The sequence below is a fragment of the Triturus cristatus genome, chromosome 11 (genome assembly GCF_964204655.1).
Source record: "Triturus cristatus chromosome 11, aTriCri1.1, whole genome shotgun sequence".
In the NCBI taxonomy this organism is placed as follows: domain Eukaryota; kingdom Metazoa; phylum Chordata; class Amphibia; order Caudata; family Salamandridae; genus Triturus; species Triturus cristatus.
Genome location: NC_140594.1, coordinates 1,120,320,723 through 1,120,343,792, shown reverse-complemented (window position 1 = coordinate 1,120,343,792; position 23,070 = coordinate 1,120,320,723). Strand labels below are relative to the sequence as shown.

The window sequence follows — 23,070 nt, the reverse complement described above, 5'->3', positions numbered from 1 at the left end:
TCTGCTCCTCCCAACAGACGGATATCCATCTAAGCACTATTCTTGCATAAAAAAAGTCATTTTTGATTTTGCGGAACCACATGGTCCAGGCATGTGGTAACGCTGGACTAGTACGTTGGACTATTTTCCCACTGGAAGTGTATTTGAGTGTCCTCCTCACATGTTTGAAGGTTCCTGCCCTAGGAGGTGTGCCAGAAGGAACATGGAGATTGAAACCCGGGCAGGACACTGTTTCAAGGAATTTTCTTTTTCTCCATATTTTGCCAGTTAATGTATCTTTATGGGTGCTACTTAGCTGGTTGATGCAGCATAAACTTTTACTATTACAATGAACAAATGCTTCTATGTCTTATTTCCATTTTGCGCAGTTTAAAGGATGATGACAGTGGGGACCATGAGCAGAATGAGGAAAACGACACACAGAAAAACGGTGAGAAGGAAAAAAACGAGAAGGAGAAGAACCAGGGTGGCACAAAGAGAAAGGTAAGGCATGTAACTTCCTGCTCTGTGAAAGCATACATTGCCCTCCCTCAACTTCTGCAGGTAGAAAATAGTGTACTTTTCTTGAACGTTTCAAGCTGGGTTTTTATTATGCAATCTTCGTTTAGCGACTGATCGCAAAGGGACCTGTACGACCAGAAAAACTACACTTTATTACAAGTAATGAAACATTTCCTAGTAATCATAACGGAAAGTTTCAATTCTATTAAGGACGCAGAGGCGAGGATTCTGCTTTACTTTCTTTATTCCTTTTTCCAGCAGTAGCTTCAACTTTCAAAACAAAAAACTCAAGTTCCCATGATGCAGTCCGCAAGGGTCATGTCCAATCCACCAATAGGCAGCCTCCGAGGGATCCAAAGGTATGCACTTTCTTTTCAACCTCCTCTTTCTTGACTGTGAATCCTGCATTGTTAAGGCTTGTTATTCAGTCTCGGAACTTTCAGCACCTAAAAGAAGACCAGAACAGGTCGATGACATCAGTTCCTTGCAACATAAAGTCATACTAGCAACCATGATATAAGCAAAATAGAGCACCTTACAAGCTAATATTGCATATTACTAACAAGACATTTCTAGAAAGGAAAATGCTTACTTACACCTTACTAGTTCTTTCTGACTCAAAGTCTGTATGACGGGACGGGCAAAAGGACTCCCCGAGCCTCGGGCAGGAATAATCCTCGCTTCCGCGCCCTTAATAGAATTGAAACTTTCCGTCATGATTACTAGGAAAATTTTCATTCTATGTCAGGATAGGAGGCGAGGATTATGCTTGTTCAAAGATTATCTACCACCAACGACGCCATGTGTACGACTGGTAAAATCTTTTGAATATCGAGTCTGATGACCAGTCTGTGGCGTTTATGACATCTTCGAGTCTGGCACCCAGAGAAAAGGCCTTCGAACCCATAGCGCCCCTCACAGAATGGGCGCAGAACTGCGAGACATTAATACCCGTTTCTTGCATAACCCATTTGATCCAACGGGCTATGGTTGATGATGAAACCGCTTTGAAAGGTTTCCGTAGGGAAATTAACAATTGTTGTTCCCCTGGGGGACGGGTTTCCTCGGTCATACTCTCATACTCTTTGAGACATCTAACAACACACAGTTTAGGTGAATTGTCAAAAGTTGGATACGATACAACCCTGGAGACAGTTTTGGTTCTGTGCACACTATGGGATGAATACTCTGCCCGAGATGTCCAGGGCTCGAACATCAGAAACCCTACGACATGAAACTAGACATAGGAGCATGGCCAGTTTAGCCGACAGTTCCTTACGGGACAGATACTTGTTAGGTTGGCAAGACTGGAAAAGGTAAAGAACTTTATTGACATCGCGTAGAGAGGAATACCGAGGTTCCGGAGGCAAGGTGAGGCAAATTCCTCATTAGTCTGCAAATCAGCTGATGTTCCCCAGCCGGGGCCCCCTGAATGGGTACATGACACGCCGAAATTGCTGATCTGTAAGAGTTAATAGTACGGTACTCTAAACCCAATGTCGCCAAGGAGGCCAAAAAATTCATGATGGCTACCACTTCCCACCCCATGGGATCGTGGTCGTTCTGTATACACCAACTGACTCCTCTGGCCCATCCTGCTCCCAGAAGTTACTGAGCCTCTCTCAATAGACCTGAGACTCTCCAACGGTGCCTGAAATCCGCTATGCCACTAATGGCATCCGCCACTGCAGGACTAGCAGGTGGGGATTTGCCCTGGGGATCCTTCAGAATAAATTGATCTCTGGGTAGAAGGATTGTAGAATCCCAGGAAATTTCCAGAAGAACTGGAAACCAAACTTGAGACCTCCAGTACGGGGTGATCAACACCACCTTCGCCTGTTGCCAGCGTATCAGAGTGGTAAGCCGCTTTAACATCGCATAAGGGGGAAAGGCGTAGCCTGTTTCCCCCGACCAGTCTTGAAGGAAAGCATCTGTCGCTGTTGCCAGAGTATCTGGTTTCCAGCTGAAAAACCTCAGTAGCTGGTCATGCAGACGTGACGCAAAAAGATCTACTGTGAACGGACCCTACAGAAGGTGGAGTCTCTGGAATACTGATGGGCGAAGTTGCCACAGGCTCATGTCTTACCAGCTCCTGGAGTACTAGTCTATCACATTGCAAGCCCCTGGGAGATATTCCGCTGTCACTGAAATGTTGTGTGATAGGCAAAAAGTCCAAAGATCTTTGGCTAGATCCGCTAGTTCCTTGTACTTTGTTCCCCCCAGATGACTGATGTAACGGACCGCCGAGACATTGTCCATCTTCAGGAGGACATTGCAAGCTATTTTGTCATTCATCCAACATTGGATTGCAAAGGAACCCGCCATCAACTCCAGGCAGTTGATATGAAGGTTGCTTTCTGTGACGGACCACTTTCCTCCAGTAAAGGAGTCCCCACATCGCGCTCCACATCCAGACTTGCTGGCGTCTGATTCTATCACCAAGTCTGGATCGCAACCGAATATGACCCTGCCGTTCCTGGCCTCCATGTGTTCTAGCCACCACCTCATCTCTGTGCGCACCTCTTCCGTAACCGGCACCTGATCTGAATATTGCTGGCCTCTGTGCAGGTGAGTGGCTTTCAGGCGTTGCAGCGCCCTGTAGTGAAGCGGCCCTGGAAAGGTTGCCTGGATCGACGAGGAGAGGAGCCCTACCAACCGTGCTATTTGCCTCAACGATGTGGAGGGATGAGCTAGCCTTCTCCTGAGTTCCCTGCGGATTTTGGTCATCTTCCTCGTGGGTAGACTCAGGGTGTGGGCTACAGAAACTAGGACGAACCCTAAGAAAGTCACCTATCTGGAAGGTTCCAACAATGACTTCTTGGCATTGATGACGAACCCTAGGTTTTGAAGATCCACCGTCTCCTGTAACAAGCGCAAGAGGCGGATAGGACATTGTTCCAAGAGCAGAATATCGTCCAGATAAATAATGAGACGATGCCCTTTCGCCCTCAGTGTCTCCACCACTGGTTTGAGGACCTTGATGAAGCACCACGGGCCGAAGAAAGACCGAAGGGGAGGGACGCAAACTTGTAAACCTGCTCCCTCCACTGAAATTGCAGGAACAGTCGATGCAGGGAAAAAATGGGATCCGCAAGGTACGCGTCCTTCAGCTCCAACCTGGCCATCCAGTTGTTGTGTAGAAGGAGGGCCCTCAAAAGATGGATGCCCTCCATCTTGAAATGGCGATAGACCAACCACTGATTGAACTCCCTTAGATTTATCACCAGACGCTGCCCTCCGTCTGTCTTGTCCACCAGGAAAATGTTATTGAGGAAACCCCTTGGGTGAAGGCTTGCCAGAACAATCGCTCCTTTTTGCAGCAGATCTGCCACCTCCTGATGTATGAGAGAAGCCCGACCCTGTGCAAGAACCAGCGGACGGGGCGAAACTCTTGAACAGGGGAGCCAGAAAATTCTATTTGGAAACATTGAATTGTCTGCAACACTCATGCGTCGGAGTTGATAGATCTCCAATTGTCTGCAAAAACAGCTAACCTGACGCCCATCCTTAAATGAGGAAAAGGGGAAAGGCTCACGCGCATTGGCCAGGTTCTGGCCTCTTGAAGCACCTCTGCCACCGCGACCTTTGTAGCCTCTGCGCGACGGAAGAATTCCTGTCTGCCTGGATCTTGGGTCTTCTTGCCTCCTCGCTGAAGGCCTTGGGTACAGAAGCGGCCAGTCGCGCGCCCTCTGCCACGGCTGGCCCGACAAAGATTCTGGGGTGAAACACCTTCTTAATGGAGGCTTGCGCTTTAGCTAATGAGGTGAAAGTGGCTACGAATTTGGAGAGCTCTTTGATAAAGGGGTCTCCGAAGAGCCCCCCTTGCACTACCCCGCCCGCCTCGAGGAAGCTAAATCCCCTAATTTAGGATGACCTTAAGGAGGAAGGAATGGCGCCTCTCTGTAGAGAGGGCACAATTGGCATTACCCAAATACACTATTGCGCGTTGGGCCCAATTTGAAACCGTCTCCAGGAAAGAGGAGTGCCCCCAAGCTTGGCCTCTTCCACTAGCTCCAGGATCTTAGTAAGGGGTCCTGAGATGTCTAATAGCTTATCTTGGCAGGATCGCAATGATCTATCTATCCCCTTCTTGGGATCCCTGATATATTTCAGGAGGAAAGTGCCCATGCTTGGATCCACCTCAGGCGTCACTGACACCTTGCCTGGTAGGGCGGGACGGGGGCATTCTGCTTTGAGGCAAACCCTCACCTCCTTCTCCAGGGGTTTTCGGAGACGCCCGGCCACAAACGCTGAGACCTTGGTGGAAGGTTCCCACTCTGGGGTGTATTCGGTCCTCTGGAACTAACATGTCTGAGGACTCCTCAGCGCCAGCACGCGTGTCAAAAGAGGGAGATCCAAAAGGACGCCAAGGCCTGGAGGTACCTCCTTCGTCTGCAGACTCCCCCAAAGATTCCTCTCCATCATCCTGTGGGCTAGGAATCTCTGGCGACTCTGGGAACGGGTCTTGCGGGCCTACGTCCGTCCAAGCGAGGAAAGCCTTTTTTAGGCGCTCAAAAGCCCTTATGTCCATACCTGGAGCGCCTTTGCGCTTCTGTGCACGCTGAGACTGGTCCGCCTGACAGGCTTCTGAAAATTGCATTATACGCCGCTCAAAGGGACCCATGGCAGCTGCCACTGCCTGGTGGATTGAGGCATCCACAGCATTGCAAAATTCATTATCAAGGGGGAGCACCTGCAGAGAGAGACTCCTCCTCTGTATAGTCCTCCTTCATGATGATGGATCGAGCACTACCTCTGGACAAGGATTAAATGCACAGTAAGGCACTGCAGTGCTACCAAAGGAAAAACCAAGGCGCTCAGCGCAAGCCAAGGGAGTATTGTTTTAAGGTATAGGTGAGAAAGTGCAGTACAGCGTAGACCACTGGCTCCACTCAGTGAAAAACCTCACTAAGTGCTCTAATTTAAAAAAAAAAAAAAAAAAAAAAAAAAAACTTTATTGGGTTTTGTCATAGCAATTGTGCGGTAGCAATGCAATCACGATCATTCAAATAAACCTGCAGTGGTCAAACCCCATTAAATGGTACTAGCATAACACCAGCATTACATCTGCAAAGTGGTAAAACATCTGCTCCATGGGGGGGGGGGGGGGAACAGAGCGACGCAGGTGAGCTGCTATCCCAACATCCTACAGCACAGGTCTGCAGTTACTTGATGATCGGTCTCATAGTGCCTCACTCTCCCAGTTACCCCTATCAAAACCCCTCCAAGGTTTTGTCGCTCCCACAGCGATTGGCCATTGCCAGGCGTAGGGTCCCTTCGCAGTCCGCCCACCTTATAAACTCCCTCAGCCATCTGGTCACTGTGGGTGCATTCTTCCCTTTTCAATATTTTGTGATTTCTCTTTTAGCCAGTACCAACCCCAGGTCTATGAAGTTGCTGGTAACCTTATTTCGGGAAGTGTGGGGGAACCAATGTAATAGACAGCACCCCGGTGTCCTCGCTACTTCCCGCTAAGTCACCTCTGTTAGGCTGGAGGTCACCTCCCGCCAATAGCCCCTTAGTGTTGGGCAGTCCCAGAACATATGCAGGAACCCTGCAGCCTCCAGGCCACACCTCGGGCAAGTAGACCGGGTCCGAAGTATTCAGTAATCTTGCCTGGGGTAAGATACGCTCTATGAAGGACAAAGAACTGGATCAGCTGAAAGCGCGCGTTTCTGGTGCACTTCCAAGCGCGTTCAACCAGCTCCTCCCATGGCTTCTCTGCTATGTCCTCCCCCACATCAGCCTCCCATTTCAGGCGCAAGGCCGTCAGGGGGCTCCGTGTCTCCCGCGTGATGCGTCTATAGAGGCAAGTGACCACCTTAAACGTCCGCGCAGCCATTACTATGTATTGCCCCGGCAGGGAAGTCGTCTGCTCCGCCAAGCCCTCCCACCAATGTTTCCGGATGGCCGTCGTCAAAGCCGCGTGGAGGAGAAAATCCCCCCTCGGAAGGTCAAAGCGCTCTATCAATCATTAAAAGGGAGCAGGGTGTTGTCCTCAAATAGGTTTCCAATAGTGGATATCCCCCACCTCTTCCCAATCTCTCAACTCCTGCCAGTCCCTCGCAGACTGTCAGCGGGATCTCCGGCGCATACGGGGAGCTTATCCGTGCTCGTCCCAGGGACATGTTCCAACAGCAGCGCATCACCCGCAGGTCTGAAGGGATCGCACCCTCTCTCAGAGGGAGATGTAAGAACACCTTGGAAAGGTGCTGCAAGCTCGGGTCCGAGCCTCCGGAGAGTTACGGATTCCGAAGGCGACCCGCCATCCACTTCGTGAACCACTGCAATTGTGTTGCATGGTAGTAGGCCTCGAAATCCGGGACCACCAATCACCCCCAACCCCCCGCGCCCTAGGGCGCATCATAGTGGACAGCGCCACTCTCCTCCGACCAGAGCCCCATAGGAATCCCGTGATCAGGGTATTAAAATAGGCGAAAAGCCTACGTGGGATCCATATTGGGAGGTAACCAAAATAATAAAGCAAGCGAGGCAGCGTGACCATTTTTAATAAGGCCACCCTACCTGCCAGTGACAATGGGAGGGAGCCCCAGAATTCAAAGTTGCCTTTGGCACTCCGCATTGCTCTCCCCACATTACCCTCCAGTAAGTCATTAGGGTCATGGTAGATTTTTACCCCTAGATAAGTCAGACACCTGTCCTCCCATCGCACCTCCTCCGTTGTCAGCGGTCCAGCTCTTTCCGCCACGGCCAGGAAAAGGCACGACTTAGCCCAATTAACCTTTAGGCCCGAAACTCTGCCCAATCTACCCAAAAATGCCTTAGCTCCCCTCAAAGCATCTCCAGCGTTAGCCAGGAAGATCAAGAGGTCGTTCGCATTCAGGGCGATGTATTGGAGCTGCCCCAGCGCTTCCAGTCCCTGATATGAACCTCCTAATCTAGCGTGGACTGCCAAAGGCTCCACCGCCAGTGCAAACAAGAGGGGAGACAACGGGCACCCCTGTCTCGTCCCCCTTCCCACCAGACATGCATCCGAAATTATGCCTCCCGTCTTGACCCTAGCAGTGGAATTCTTATATAATAGTGCCGTCCAAGTTATGAACCCCTTGCCCAAAGCGAACGCTCTCAGGACTCAAAAGAGATGCGGCCATTCAAGACTGTCAAAGGCCTTCTCTAGGTCGATGGACAGTATACGCGCTTACTCCTTGTTGTAGGTAGTCTCATCCAAAACACGCATGAGTCTGCGTATGTTCATTGCCGTGTTCCGTGTTGGAATAGCAGGCCCCATCGTGCAAGACGTATTCTGCCTGGAGGTGAAAATCCCCCTGTAGCGAAATGCCTGGTCCCCAACACAAACCCCAGAACAACGATATCTCCCAAACTTCCCCTCCCCAGGACAGGTTCACCCAAACGAGGCCCCCATCCAAACTAGCGTTCGTAAACAATAAGTTCTAACCAGTATCCAGGCGTGAGCTAATTCAGATGGACCAAGATCTCCCCCCCTCCCCCCCCCCCCCACTCACTTAGGTTTGGTGGGAACCCCAGGATCTTCCCCAGTGTCCATTTGTGTCCTCCTTCATATGCTGATCACATCTAGCAATCATATTTAAACCTTGAGACCCCCGTTTGTAAGTTCTGGCTTTTCATACAACCTGATGGGCGGGCATTAAATTATGCAATCCGTAGTTTGCGGGGTGACGTCTGGGAGCCCAGTCTCCGAATCCCCGTGTTCATTGCTCGTCCGCGAGCTCACCGACCCTCCCGTTGCATGCCCACCGGCAGTTCCGGGCGGGCTTGCTTCTCCCTGGCTGATGTCCGCCACCGCCCGGACAGCTCGATCTCGTTCCAGCCGGCGCCCCTTCGGAGAGGGGGCCCTCAGAGGGGGTGAAGTAGGGCTCGGGGCCCGTCGAGAAGAGCCTGGTGATGGCACACTGTTTCCAGGCGCCGGTCGGATCGGGTCTCCAGCCATTCCCAAGCGGCCGCCGGGGTGGTGAAAAAGCGCAATCTGGAGCCGTCAGTCACCCTGAGACGTGCCGGGAACAACATGGCATATGGCAGCTGGCGAAGTTTCCGCTTAACAGACGTGTAAGAGGCTCTCTGGCATTGGACCTCCATAGTGAAGTACGGAAATATCATTGCGCGGATGTTTCCAATCCGCAAGTTCTGCTTCTCACGTGCCCACTTCAATATATGGTCCCAGTCTCGATAATGTAGCAGCCTCACCACTATCGGGCGAGGAGGGGCACCAGGCTTCAGCGGCGGGGCCGGGACTCTGTGGGCGCGCTCAAGTGCATAGAAAGGGGATAGGCCCTCGGGGCCACTGTTGTTTGAAGCCAATTCTCCAGAAACTGCACGGCGTCCGCTCCCCCCTCACGTTCCGGAACCCCCACTATACACAGGTTGTTTCGTCGCGAGCGCCCCTCACTGTCCTCCACCCGCAGCTCCAGTACCTTGACCTTTGCTTCCACCGCCTGCAGTGTGCGCTGCAGTGTGGCGACCGCCTCTGGGACTTCTGCCAATCTTTTTCTCAGTGATGGTAACTCTCTCTTTAAACTTGTGATGGTCATCTTTCAGCAAGGAGAGGTCGGCTCCGATGGAGTCTATTTATGCCTCCAGCACCTCCCTTGAGGAGGTGATGGCCTGCATGTTATCGGCCAGCGTGGGATCTCCAGGGGCAGACTGCGTTCGTCTCCGATAGATCCTCGTCCTTATCTGTGTGATGATCCGTTTCTTCAACACGTAAAACTCCAATCCCCTTCTTCCGCGAGGTTCTTCCCATCTTGTCCAGCGTGAGCTCTGGTGAAGGCAGTACCACTGCCACCCGTCCAGGGCCCCCCCCCTGGCCTAAGTAGTCAGCCACAGAGGAGGAAGGAAGGACCACTCCAAGTCCACACCCCCGCTGCCGAGGGCGCACAGAGTTCCAAGCGCCAGCAACCGCCGCAGGGCCCCCCCAGCGTCACGATCCTCCGGGGGGCAAACAACGGTCAGCGACCTCTCCGTCCTGCAGTAGGCCTCCGAGGCTGGGGCCCCGCGGCGCGCAGGCCAGATCAGCACATCAGGGTAACTCTGGAGTGCCAGGCGGCAAGGCCGCAAGAAGTAGTCCCAGGTGAGGTGCACACCCCGATCAAGGAGGAACGTGCCCCTCGCTTAGCTGCGAGTCTTCTCGAGCCTGCGGCAGTCACATCGCAGTCAGCTGCTAGTGGGGTCCCAAGCCTCGCGCTGCCACATAACCCCCTCGCCACGTCAGGCGCCCGGGCTCCACTCTCGGCAGGGCGCAGGGTCCCCAGGAGTCCGTATCCTCTCCGCTATAGTGCCGCGGTGCGCACCTCCAGTGGCTGCGGGGTCCCGTGGGCGCTTCCAGAGCGTCGCAGGCAAGCACCAGCCCCCGCCTCGTCTATTCAGGTGCGCTGCTGCAGGCAGGCCACCTTTTCAATTGCGGGCTCACCCGCCGCCGCAGCCTTCAGCAATTGTTTCCCCAGACCGCTGCACCAAATTCAGGGCCAGAGGAGCGTCCACAAACAGGGCGCCGCAGGAGCTCCGCCATGGAGTGCACACCACCTCCGTTCACCCACCGGGCCCGCTGCTGCCATCATGCAAGCGCCCGTCAACAGCAATGGGGGGGGTGCCGATTCACCTCCACCTCACGGCTCGTACCAGCAGACACAGTTTCGGGGGTCCAGGAGTGTCAGCGCCCAGCAGAGGACACGCCGATTCGCACCCACGGGGCTGCACCGCCGTCGACGTGATCAGAGGCGTCCGCCTCAGAATTTGGCAGCCGCCATCTTAGGAGCCTCGGAGCCGGCCGCTCCCGGGAGAAACTTTGGCGGTTTTTGCCCCTATAGTGGCGCTTCGCCTCCTCACCCCGCACCATCAAGGGCATCAGCACTTCCGGACACGGTTATGCAGGTAGGGGGTCACCTCAGGGATGCAGGATCATTACGAGTGGGGGGAAGCCACGGACAGAGCTCCGAGGTCCGCTTCCCTCACATCGACGTCAAGCCACGCCCCCTCACTAAGTGCTCTATGTGCTTCCTTTAAAAAATGCAGCCCGTTAAGGGCAGTACTTTTGGCGTGTCAAAGGCACTAATTTGGGCGCTCACCAGGAGCTAAGGATACTCCAAATCCTCAAGGGGTGACTCACCCTTCATGTCTCAATCGGGTGTCTCGTGGCTGGGCCCGCCCCCAAAGCCTCCTGCACACTGCTGGCGCTCGCGCGTACCACGCTTTCAATACAGACCCGCTGAGCTGATGTAGAAACAATCGAATACTGACCCGCAGCAACTCTGGCGTCACGAGATGACGCAGCGAAAAAAAATACGGACTCGTTGATCGTGCGGGCGTCAGGGCTTCCAGGCGAGATCCAGGCAGTTGGTGTGGGCACGATGAAATGTCGAGCGCTTGTTGATCCCGCCGGATAATACGGCTGAGATCAATGAGACGCAGACATGCGCCCCCTAGGAATCTGACAGAACACCGCACCGCTGCCTGGAATCGAGGGCCGCGAGCGGAGCGTGACATACACTCCTGCGGCCCCGAAACTGTAATAGAAAGAGTGGTACACCCAAAATACCGCACGCAGATGAAGCGCTACAGATAGAAACAAACAGTAACAAGAGGTCACAATGAATCCAATTACTTAGTGATGCAATTGAGAGAGAGAAAAATAACGTGTGCTTATCCGCTGGAAAGAAGGAAAGAAAGAAGAGGTTGAAAAGGAAGTGCATACCTTTGGATCCCTCTGAGGCTGCCTATTGGTGGATTGGACATGACCCTTGTGGAGTGCATCATGGGAACTTTAGTTTTATTGTTTTGAAAGTTGAAGTTTCTGCTGGAAAAAGGAATAAAGAAAGTAAAGCATAATCCTCGCCTCCGGTCCTGACATAGAATTTAGAGCTTTCTAAAGCTCTTTGGACAGTTTGGCTGACTATGCTCCAGGTAAGGCCTCATTTGCTTTCTCAAAAGCCTTCACTCCACTAAATACTGACCAGTGCCCTACACTTCATTGAAACTTTTTGAATTCTCAAAATTGCCCACAACAAAAATAATATCCTATTCATATGAGAGAAACAGATTAAAGTGTGGTTCCTCTTCTATGAAGCATTCCTTTGCTGTCCTTCTGCCATCAAAAAAGAGATGGTGATTCCAGTAAGAAATCGGGAAAATACTGTCGAGAGTTCAATAAAACAAGCCTTTCCTCAATTCAGAGAGCGGGAAGAAAAAGACAGAAGTAATAGCGGATGGCTTCCTGCTGACAATATGTGGGTTTCACGTTGGTCTGTGACTCTAGTGGTAGGAGATTGAATTCGACAATAGAAATATTGAGGTTTTAAAGAAAAAAGAGAATTTCTGAGTTCTATAGTACAAATGTGAACATTTGCTGCAAACCAAATCCCAAAAATACAACACCATGTGAGCAGTGGGCTTCATTCTCCAGCCTATGATTGGCTCTGTGCACTCTGGTGGAAGCTGTTGCGTAGTGTATGGAATACTTTACAAGCGGTGATTGATAAACAAGTTTTGAACCTACTCGTTTTTACAATCTAAGTTATCACTATTTTTTATGATTTAAAAAAAATCTATTATAAATTGATTGTTTGCACTATTTTTTAGTTGGACATTCTAGTTAACTGTTCTTTAATCAGAAAAACATAACTGGAATCCTAAAGAATTTTCATGTACTATTACTGTATATCACTACTTAGAAATACGGCTTGTACTCATTTGCTGCCTCAAATATTTATCGTTTTTTTCTGTGTTCCCTTTAAAAATATCACTTTCTCTCGAAGCCGTACTACTGGCTAGCCAGGGGTAAACAGTGGGTTTTCACTTGTGCCCCTGAGGAAGGCTCTATTTAAAATGAGCTGCAGAATAAATCCATTTAACCAAAGCGTACGCTAACAGAGACTCATCGTAGACGGTGTTTTAGAAATGTTGCCTGGGATTGATGATGTACTTGTGATGGTCTATCAGTGGTTGAGCAGTAAATATGCCAATCTCAAGTTTAGTAGGCAAGCTAACCATTAATTGTAATAATTTAGCAGTTTACTAATTATGATAACTGTTCCTTAGTGACAGAAGTGTATGAAAAATAACATACACTTGTTCTTTAAGGTGTGTAAGTTAACTTTGTGTCAAAACCTCCTGCTAAGATATTTGTTTTACTTTAAGAGAAACTAGTGATACTGACTTCTCAGGGCTACCCTGGACATATAGTCAAACCTGTGCTTATACGTGTATTGGATGCCCGTGATGAGAATAAAAGACTGATGCTATTGAAAGAGTGGTGTTTGTTACAACACCTTCACCACCGAATGCAGAGATTGCCCAGTCGGTACCAGCTCTTGGTTGAGACTTGAACAATGCAGAGATGTCCAGCTAACCTGAGCAATAAGTACCTTTCATTTGAAGGAAGTAGAAATCAGACTTGTAGTTTGGAGGTTGTAATGGTCCTCTGCCTCTGTGAATAATTCATACACTTCTGTTATAGAAACACTATTAGAGCCTATTGTTGCAATGCTAGAACTGTGAAACTTGCTGAAAGCAATTCTCTGAATGTCATTTATGCCATTGAACACCAGGTAATCTGCTGTACAAAGACATGACAAGTTGTAAAGGTCAGGAAATGCATACGGAAGGAGCATTCTAATATTTATTTCTTAAGCCTTTTTCCAACAGTTTGTGGATCTTGAGCAGGCAGGGTTTTTTTTTTGTTTGAAATTAGGCGAATAGATCCTAGAAGGTTAATCATAAGCCGAGATTCCCTTTTGTGAACAGTGCTCAGTTTTCTTGAGTTACTGAACAATGGTGTGAATCACCAGATCAGATGTACACAACTTATTATTACAGACAATAGTGCACTATTAGTAAAATGGATATTATCCTTTGCCTCGCTGAAGAAGCTGTAGCTTTGCACAGATGAGCTACAATGTCTACGATTCACTACGTGGACTACTGCGCCAAGTTTCATCTGAAGATTCTTTTTTTTTTTTTTTTATAAAAATTTTATTGTGCAGAGAAAAAGGGTACAAGCACGGGCCTACAACCTCCTGGGCCGGCCGCTAGTATGCAGAAATGATCAAGCAGTTCAAAAACAATGACTGGCCCGCAGGGGCTCTGCTAAATGACAGGAGATCAAGCTGCACATAAAGGAAGTCAGGATACACCCTTTTTACATAACTATCAACCAAAATAAAGAAAAACAAAAAGCAAGGCGAAAAACATTGAAAGGGCGTCTAACCATAGCAGAGGAACTCCACATAGGACCACCCTAGGGTGGTCAATAAAAGGGGGGTCTGAGAGGGAGGGGGGGGCCACGGGAAAACCAAATCTATACTCAGGTGAACAGAGTAAGCAAGGAACCCTCAAGGATCAGGGGGACAAGGCAACCTCAGACGTATCCACCAGGGGGGGAGAACAGATAGTCCCTTGATACACATTCCACTGACCCCAGATTCTACCCCACGCCCCCGGTTTACCACGAGCCACATACACCGTCTTCTCCCGGAACATGCACCAGTCCATGTTCTCCTTCCATACGGACACGGTGGGAGGCCGTTGGGAACCCCAAAGCTGCGCAATATCTCTCTTTGCGATCATGTTCCCAAGGGCCGCCCACCGAGCCTGGGCCGCATTATAGTCATTGGGCTCCCACACATTCAGAACACATCGGCGCACCTCCGGCAGTAGAGCGACCCCAGTGACCCGTTTCATAACATCATGCACCTGGCGCCAATATTCCGCCACCTCGCGGCACTCCCAGAGGATGTGGAGAAAGGTGGCACTGAGCCCGCAGCCACGCTTACAGAGCCCGTCGTCAGAAAACCCCATCGAGACCAAACGGGGACCCGTCACATAGACACGATGGAGAATCTTAAGCTGGACCAGACGGAGACTGGCTGGGATGGCAACCTCCTTAGGATATGACAGCGCAGACTGCCAGTCCTCGTCGTCCAACTCCACCCCATCTCCCGTCCATGCCTCCCGAAGACGCACCAAGAGATCAGCCCGATTATTTATTAGTTTTTTATAAATCAGGGAGATAGTACTGTCGGGGACGTGTCCGTCGAGTATACGGTCCTCGAGAGGCGAAGAAACAGGGACCGTGGTCCCCTCCCCAAAGACCGAGAGTAGGGCGTGCCGAACCTGGGCATAGCGGAAGAACTCTCTTTCACTAAGCTCGTACTCGCTCTGAAGCGCCGCGAAGGATTTAACCGCGCCTTTAACCCATAGGTCCCCCACTCTGCTAATGCCGATCGTATCCCAGTGCTCAAAGCCTTTCGTTGTCCAGAGGCTTCCCAAGCGCTCAGAGGCGAATAGAGGAGTAGCACACGTTAACCGCTCACTCCAGCCCACAGCTACATTCGCCGCCTTCCACACACGTACCGCAATCCTAGTAGGGCCCGTGAGCGTCCTTCCGGCAGATCGAGAGTAAAGCGCTCTGTTATAGTTACCGCCGGGAAGCAGGAATTTATCCATCTCATATGCCGGGTTCGAGCCAGGAGCGTACGTAGCATGGTTAATGGCAGACAGCTGGGAGGCCCAATAGTACCGTCTAATGTCAGGAAGCGCGATGCCCCCGTCGTACCAGGGAAGAGTCAGCTTTGCCAAAGCGATACGCGCACGACCGTCCCAAACCAGTTTCCTCTGCAAACTCTCCACTTCCCTAAAGTAGGCCGCCGGAATGATATCGAAGGAGTTCTGGAGAGCGTAAAGAAATCTGGGAAGGGACATCATTTTAAACAGTGCTGCGCGACCAAGTGGAGACAAGGGCAACTTACACCACCGAGCCGTGTCCGCCCTCAAACGCCGGAGGGGAGACAGGAGATTCTGCTCATAGCGGACCGCCGGATCCAACGAAACGTATACCCCCAAGTATTTAAAGCCGGATTGAGATGTTTGGATCGGAAGCCGAGGCGGCAAGAGAGAAAGGCCACCGGAGATAGGATACACGCAAGATTTGGACCAGTTAATTATCAAACCCGAATTTCTCCCGAAGAAAGTAAGGACATCAAAAAGCACATTGAGCGACTTCCGCGGCGAGGTGAGGTACAGAAGAATATCATCCGCGTACAACGAGACCCGATCCTCGAAGCCCGGGGCCCACCGGATCCCTCTGATCGAGGGCTCCCAGTGGAGCCAGGCAGCGAGCGGTTCCAAGGCGAGAGCAAAGAGCAGAGGGGACAACGGGCACCCCTGCCTAGTACCCCTCCCGAACGCGAAGGGCCGAGAAACCCGCCCATTGACAACCACCTGAGCCATTGGACCAGCATAGAGGAGCTTCACCCAACCAATAAATCCCTCCCCAAAGCCAAACTTCGCCAATACGGCCCAAAGGAATGGCCACTCGATGGTATCAAAGGCCATCGTGGCGTCTAAGGAAACCAATATGGCCGGTTCAGAGAAGTACTCCGCCCTAGCGAGGACGCCATGTAGACGCCGCAAGTTGAGAGCGGTATTACGATGAGGGATAAAGCCGCATTGATCCGGATGTATCAAATCACAGATAACTCCCAGCAAGCGATTAGCGAGAACCTTGGCAAGGATTTTCGGTTCGGCATTTAGTAGGGAGATAGGCCTATATGAGGCACAGCGGTCTCGTGGCTTACCGTCCTTGGGAATAACAACTATAGTAGCCAGACGCTGGTCGTCGGGAAGGGAACCCCGCTCGAGCAACTCCAGAAACATACGACGGAGGAAGGGCGCGATTTTATCCGGGCGTAGTTTATACAGTTCAATCGGCAGTCCGTTGGGGCCCACAGCCTTACCCGAGCGAAGGGAACGAATCGCGGTAGCAATCTCGGCGACAGACAGGGAGGCATCCATCTGCTCACGGTCCTCGACGGATAGGCCGGGCAAGGCAATATCCCGCAGCAAGAGACGAGAGTCATCCTCATCTCTATCAGACACCGGGGAGTACACCGCCCGGAGGTGGTCAGCAAAACACTCCACAATCTCACCAGGGTCAGTCACACACACTCCATCCAAAACCCGAAGCTCCGGGACCACACGATTCACTCTCTCCTTCTTATCCAACCAAGCAATCAGCTTACCCGCCTTGTCCCCGGCATCATACAACCTACCCTGTTGCTCCCTATACATGCTCTTGGCAGCGTCAGTGACAAGAGACTTATATTCAAACTGCTTCAAGCTGAGGGCATGAAGCCCATCCTGAGTGACACCCGTCTCCAAAGCCGCCTCCAGCCCCGATATTTCAGTCTCCAGCTTCACCACCGCCTCATTCTTAACCCTCTTAGCCTCCACTATCTGGGATAGGGCATGCCCGCGGAGCACCGTTTTGAAGGCTTCCCACAGGGACACTGAGGACAAAACCGACCCCTCATTCTCGAGAAAATACTGATCAATCGACTTAACAAGGCTATCACGTATCTTGGGGTCTCGCAAGTACCAAGGGTTAATAGGGGCGATCCACCCAGCGGACCGCATCCCGGTGTCGAAAAGCAACCACAGTGGGGAATGATCAGAGATACCCCGGGCCAAGTGCTTGACCTCTCGAATCCGGGCAGTCTGGGATGCGGGCATAAGAAAATAATCCAATCTGGAGAGACTCTCATGGGCCCCAGAGTGAAATGTGTACTGACACTGTGTCGGATGCATTAACCTCCAACAATCCACCAGACCGAAGGTATCCAAGAGTCTGCCGAGCCACGCCTGGGCAGCAGGGAGGGCCCTGGGCGGGTGGCGATCCAAATCACCCGAAACAACCGAATTAAAATCCCCACCCATAAGCAAAAGACTGTCAGGAAGCTCAAGCAGCATACGACCCAAGTCTGAGAAAGTGGAGTTCTGGAGGCCCGGGGGAACATAAACCGAAACCAATGAAAGGGACTGTCCCTCCCACCTCCCAATCAGAGCCACATAGCGCCCTCTATCGTCTAGGACAACCCTGGTGATCTCTAGCAGAAGTGAAGATCGTAGGAGAATGCCCACCCCTCTAGAGCCAGTGGTGAAACCGGAATGGGCCACGAGTCGGTATCCCCCCCCTGTTCATGGCATGACAAACATTACCAACCAGATGCGTCTCCTGTAAGAATACCACATCAGGAGTCAAACGACGCAAATACTGCAGCACAACACCCCGTTTGATACGATCCCCCAATCCGTTGACGTTCCAAGACATCAGTCTCAACCCGCCCCCCTCCCTCCCATCCCCTCCAATAGATCAAAGGTCCCCCAGCAAATAGCGCGACACCTGAAACTGAAACAGAGCCAATACCTCGCCTTGAAAACAAAAAACACAAATCCAAACAACCCCTCCCACCCACCAACCCCCCCCCCCCAAATTCAACTCCCCCCACCCTGCACCCCTGCGGTCCAGAAAACCACCCCAACTTGCAGTGTGCCTGTCGCCCTAAAAACCCCATTCTACGAAAAGACCCCGGAGGAGGAAAGGGACCCGTCCCTGCCCGCCCCCAACACAGATCATAATTAAACAAAATGTACAAAAGAAGTAGAACCCAGCTGAACCAAACAAAATGTCAAAGTCAAGGACCAAAAGTCACTCCAAAAGAGGCCCACCACCCTCGGCACCACCAGAAGGCCCAGGCCGGTCACCCCGGTCCGGTAGAGAATCCAGCCAGTCACTCACAGTCGCAGGACAGTCAAAAAAGGTAGTCCGGTCTTCGTATTCCACTCGGAGCCTAGCAGGAAAAAGCATAGAGTACTTAAGACCCAGGTCCCGGAGACGGCGCTTCACCCCCTGGAAGCCCATCCGCTGCTTCTGGACCAGTTGGGTGAAGTCCGGGAAAAAGTTAACGGATGAGTTCTCATATCGGACCGGGCCATGTACCCGTGAGGCCTGCAGAATCGCATCTCGGTCTCTGTAGTGAAAAAGTTTTGCGACAATAGGCCTCGGGGGAGCTCCCGGTCGCGGCCGACCGCCTGGGACTCGATGGGCCCGCTCCACGGCAAAGAACTTACTCAGGCCAGCGGGGGCAAGCTGTTTGAGGATGAGTTCCTCAACCATAAGATCCACCGGGCGATTGTCGGAGGTCTCCGGAACACCTATGACGCAGATGTTATTGCGTCGAGCCCGTCCCTCGAAGTCCTCCAGCCGCCGGGCCATCAGGTCGTTGGTCGACTTGAGGTCGCCGAGAGCAGTCTGCAGGTCCGACACATCCGTACCAAGGGTGGACGTCCGCAAATCCAGCGATTGGACCCTCTCATTGGTCTTAGAGAGATTCCCCCGAATTAGCGTAACATCAATGGCCACCGTGTCGATTTTACGGGCCAAGGCCTCGTACTGCTGAGCGATGGTCTCCTTGATGCCATTAATGGCGCCCATGATGTCCTGCAGGGACAAATCCGGAGGGGCGGACGGAACACCCCCAGCGTCATCCGGGAGAACACCGGCCGTCCCAGGGGACCCTTTAACCTGAGTGTAGCGGTCCATGTTGTTGGTCTGGACCGGTCCCCCACGTAGGGATGTCTTGGTCTTACGCCTCTCGGGATCCCCTCTGCCTCCCATGTGGAACCACGCTCGCCGAAGGGGACCACCGAGCAAGCGTCAAAGTGGCACGGGCGAAGCCGACACGAGCCGTACCAGGGACCGCAATGTGGCGGTGCGAGAGGATCAAAGTCAATGGGCACACTGGGTTCAGGCGGAGGCAAAGGCACGAAGCGAAGGCCGAGTAAAAACCCAGCCGCACAAAGCAACTCCACTGTCCAGCCACTCAGAGATCCAAAAGTGAAACCGAAAGTGATGAGACGGCCGCCGGCACAGCCCCGATGCCGTTGTTGTTCAACTATGCCCCGGCTCCACAGTTCACCTTCGCACCGGGCACAGCCATCAGTTGGGCCTCAAAAGTTCAAACCACCATAGATCAGGTCTCCCAGGTCCGATTTGGTTTCTGAAAAGAGTTTAGGGTTCAGCCAACGTTCATCTTCCAGAATCCGTCAACCAAGTCAGGATAGAGTCCGGATAAGTTCCGAGGAGCAGCGAGGGTCCGGGGAGCCCTGTGCTCACGCGACCATCTTGGATGCGTGCTAGGCTCCTCCCTCATCTGAAGATTCTTGCTGAAGTCTTTGGTGAGCACCAGTTTAATCTGAATCTGGTCACCTGAAGCGTCTTGTAACTGTGTTTATCTTTTTCTTCAACATATGCCAGTGGGATCTTTTTCTCTTGATCATGTCCTGCGGGAAAATTGCTCTTTTTTTTGTAAAGAAAATCCTTAAGAACCATCCAATCCAGAGATTTTTCTCAGTAACTTTATATTTTGCATGCAATCGGCTACAGAAGGTCTCTTTTTAGTATCTTCCTCCTCTTTGGCAGCCTGTTTTCGAAGGGGCATAAATCTAAGAAAGATGTATTACTATGTAAGTAAAAGTTAATTTCCTAAAATGTACCAGAAGTAAACAGCTATTGTTGCAGGTAAATACTGTCCATCTCTCTTTGGCACTCACTTAGGGCAAGCTACTTTGTGCAAGCAATTAAAATGGAAGTCTGCTCCATGGGGCATAAGCAATGTATCCTAGTTATGCAGATAAAATGTGAAGAGAATTGTACGTCATTCTCAAAGGAGGACCCATTCTATTGCTGCTGCCAGTAAGAAGTGTTCATCCACTTTCTTCTAATGTTTATTAGGTCTTGCCTAGGCAGCACTTGTTCTGTGTCTTTGAGACAGGCTGTATTCAGGAAATGTGCATTCAATACACCCAGCGCTTCTGGTTGGTTAGTTGGCTTGTTTTTCTAAATTCCTTTACTCTGGTTGATTAATACTGTCCATGTGTCCCACCTTTGTATGCTTGGTTCCCTCTTAGCGGACATCACCAATTGTGTTTTTTTGTTTGGCCATGTGTTGACTCCTCCCTCGCACCCTCACCCTCCCGTCATTGCTGGGGTCCTTCCTTCGCTGCTGCTGACCTGCACAACGCTGCATTGACTTTTGTAGCAATCGTGCCACGACGCGCTTTAGCTTTAAACAGTTAATGTGCAGCGTGCCGATATTGCTACAATAGTAAATAAACAAAAAAGAAGCCGGCCGTACAACTTTTTTTTTCCCTTCTATTGATTGACTTTTGTAGCAATGGCAGCACGCCGCGCTTTAGCTTTAAAAAGCTAAAGCTCAGCGTACCGCCATTGCTACAAAAGTCAATAAATAAAAAAACAAAGGCCGGCAGACGCCGCATTTGTTTTTCATTTATATACTTTTATAGCAATGACGGTACGCCGCGCTTTAGGTTTAAACTTTTAAAGCTGAAGCACAGCATGCCACGATTGCTACAATAGTAAATAAACAGAAAAAAAGGCGGGCGCACAACTTTGTTTTTTCTATTTATTGGCATTTCTAGCAATGGTAGGACGCTGCGCTCTAGCTTTAAACAGCTAAAGTCAATAACCAGAAAAACAGAGGACGGCGGATGCCACATTTCTTCTCCATTTGCAAAGCCAATAGCTCTGCATTTGACTAATGCGAGACCTATTGCAATGCAAATGCTTGTTGTGGGTAGGTTTAGGTACTTTGTGTGTAAGACTGGTTTTCAAGCTCACTGAGCTGCTGTACATCCCACAGACTGCTGTTCCCGGTCCATCTGAACATCCTCTACAATACAATTACACTTTCTGGTACTCCAGGCGAACGCCGGGCAGGCCCACAAGTTCACAGAGCTACGAACAGAACATCAAACAAGTCGGCTCCTTTGCTTCTGTGAGTACTTTCTGTAACCTTTTCTTTCTAGCAGACCCTAAAGAATTTATCAGGATGACAGTCACTGTACCTCAGATTTAAAAAGTGAACGCTAATACATCTAACATTTTTGAAATGGTGAGAGAACCTTTTATATTTATGATGACAGAATCCTGTTTAGTGGGTATTTGTAAATGTCATGTTTCCTTATAGAATTATTACAAGCATGTTATATTTACTTTTAGCAAAACTGCTTATTGAGGTGGGGTTGTGAACATTCCAGGGTGGCTCCATCAACAAAATTAGTTTATGCCTACAAAGTTGCAAGTTTATAGGTAAGAACAAACCTCTATGCAGGTAATTACTCACCCTTAAAAGAGTAGTCCATTTGGTCCTGTGAAGAAAAATAGTAAATCCTTTTTTAAAGGTATGAATGGCAAGTGAAAAACACTAAGTGATTTGAGTGCAAGAGAGAAAAATATCATTTCGGGGAAGGGGTACAAAAAAAATATAGCTCCAATGGGAAAATTCAAATTTGAGTGCAGTTTCTACACGCAGACAGGTCCACCTTTCCATTTAAGTGTTCTTGAATGGACACATGTTTTTTTCCTCCTGGGAATCTATGACCAGTCACAGATTCCCATGTGTATTCTTGGATTTCTTTATAAATTCCATTAAAATTTGAACTTTAGTCAGAACATAAATAGTTGCCCAGATGAATACATTTCTGACTTTCATCAAGGTTGGATAGTGAGTAGATCCCATTTTCTGTTCTTGTGTGAGTAGTATGCTCGATCATAGAAGGGAAGGGAGTAGTATAGAAAGATGTGAGTTTTTAAGCCTTAAAGGAGCTTTAAATGGTTTCATTTGGCCTAGGTAAGAGGGAGAGAGCCAAAGTTTTATCTCCCCCGGGCTTGTGATTTCTCCGTTATTTGCACTGCTTGGTCTGCTTTACTCTTGTTTTAAAAAAAAAATACTTTTTACTTGTTTTTAAAATAGTTTTTTATTCTGCTGTCATTTTGCAGTTTCTGTTGGGACATTAGGGGCCTTTTTAAACTTTGCGATAGTGCGGGAAAGCGGATACAATTTTAAACTATCACTGCAGCCCACACTAGCTCGAGGCAATTGTCCTGCCCAGCCGCCATCTTGGGTCAGGCGCGCTTGAGCAGCAACACTTGGGGACTTTAGGCAACACGCTATTTAGCATGCGCGCTGCGTGCGTCCGCGTCCCGGCTGCGGCCTGTTACTCTGCTCCACGGACGGGGGGGCTCGTGCAGCGCTGATGTACGGTAGGGATGAGCTACTTAATTTGTTTTTACCTTTATGCCCCTCACACCCTCAGTTCGATCTGTCGGATGCTCAGGAGCATGTCTGTACTATATGTGGTTTTTGTCTCCCGGACTCTTCCTCAGCTGTCTCATTCGCCCCAGGCCGTCGGCCCAAGCTGGATATGGCACCGTCCATCTCTGCCGCCTTAATCAATGTACGCTCCTTTAAAAAACATCACTGCGACATCTTTGAGCTCCTCTCTGAACACTCTGTTGATCTTCTGTTCCTCACGGAAACATGGCTCGATTCCAACTCTGACCCTTTTGTCACCCTGGCTATCCCTGCGGGTTACAAAGTTGCTAGGGCTGACCGCTTAGAAGGAAGGGGTGGCGTTGTAGCGGTTATTTTCAGAGAAAAGTGGGAGCTTATTAGGGGTGAGTCTCATGCTTGGGGGTCAGGAGAAGCGTTAGACGTTAGTATCAGGCTTTCCCCCCATTTTCTACTTTGGGGGGGGGGGGGGGTCGCTGCTGGTCTATCGCCCCCCTGGTTCTGCCAATGCCACCATTCAGGAGTGGGGCGATAAGTTAATTTCTAGGGCGCTTCGTTTTTCGCAGTTCCTATTCCTCGGAGACTTGAACATACATTTGGATCAAGGGTCGTGTACTGATGCTATTGTTCAAAAAGATGTGCTTCAGCT

At 50.5% G+C, this 23,070-nt stretch overlaps 1 protein-coding gene across 9 annotated transcripts in view; it reads left to right on the top strand.

Annotated features, from left to right (window-relative positions):
* EIF4E2 (eukaryotic translation initiation factor 4E family member 2) overlaps positions 1 to 23,070 on the top strand; it is a 136,346-nt gene that overhangs the window by 27,844 nt on the left and 85,432 nt on the right. For 6 of the 9 annotated variants that reach the window (XM_085635669.1, XM_085635666.1, XM_085635664.1 and 3 more), the window contains exons 2-3: positions 369 to 483; positions 20,991 to 21,125. In XM_085635669.1, coding sequence (XP_085491795.1) covers positions 369 to 483; positions 20,991 to 21,125 — 250 coding nt within the window. The remainder of the gene's footprint in view (positions 1 to 368; positions 484 to 20,990; positions 21,126 to 23,070) is intronic. The other 3 variants (XM_085635671.1, XM_085635673.1, XM_085635672.1) reach the window with 1 other exon arrangement.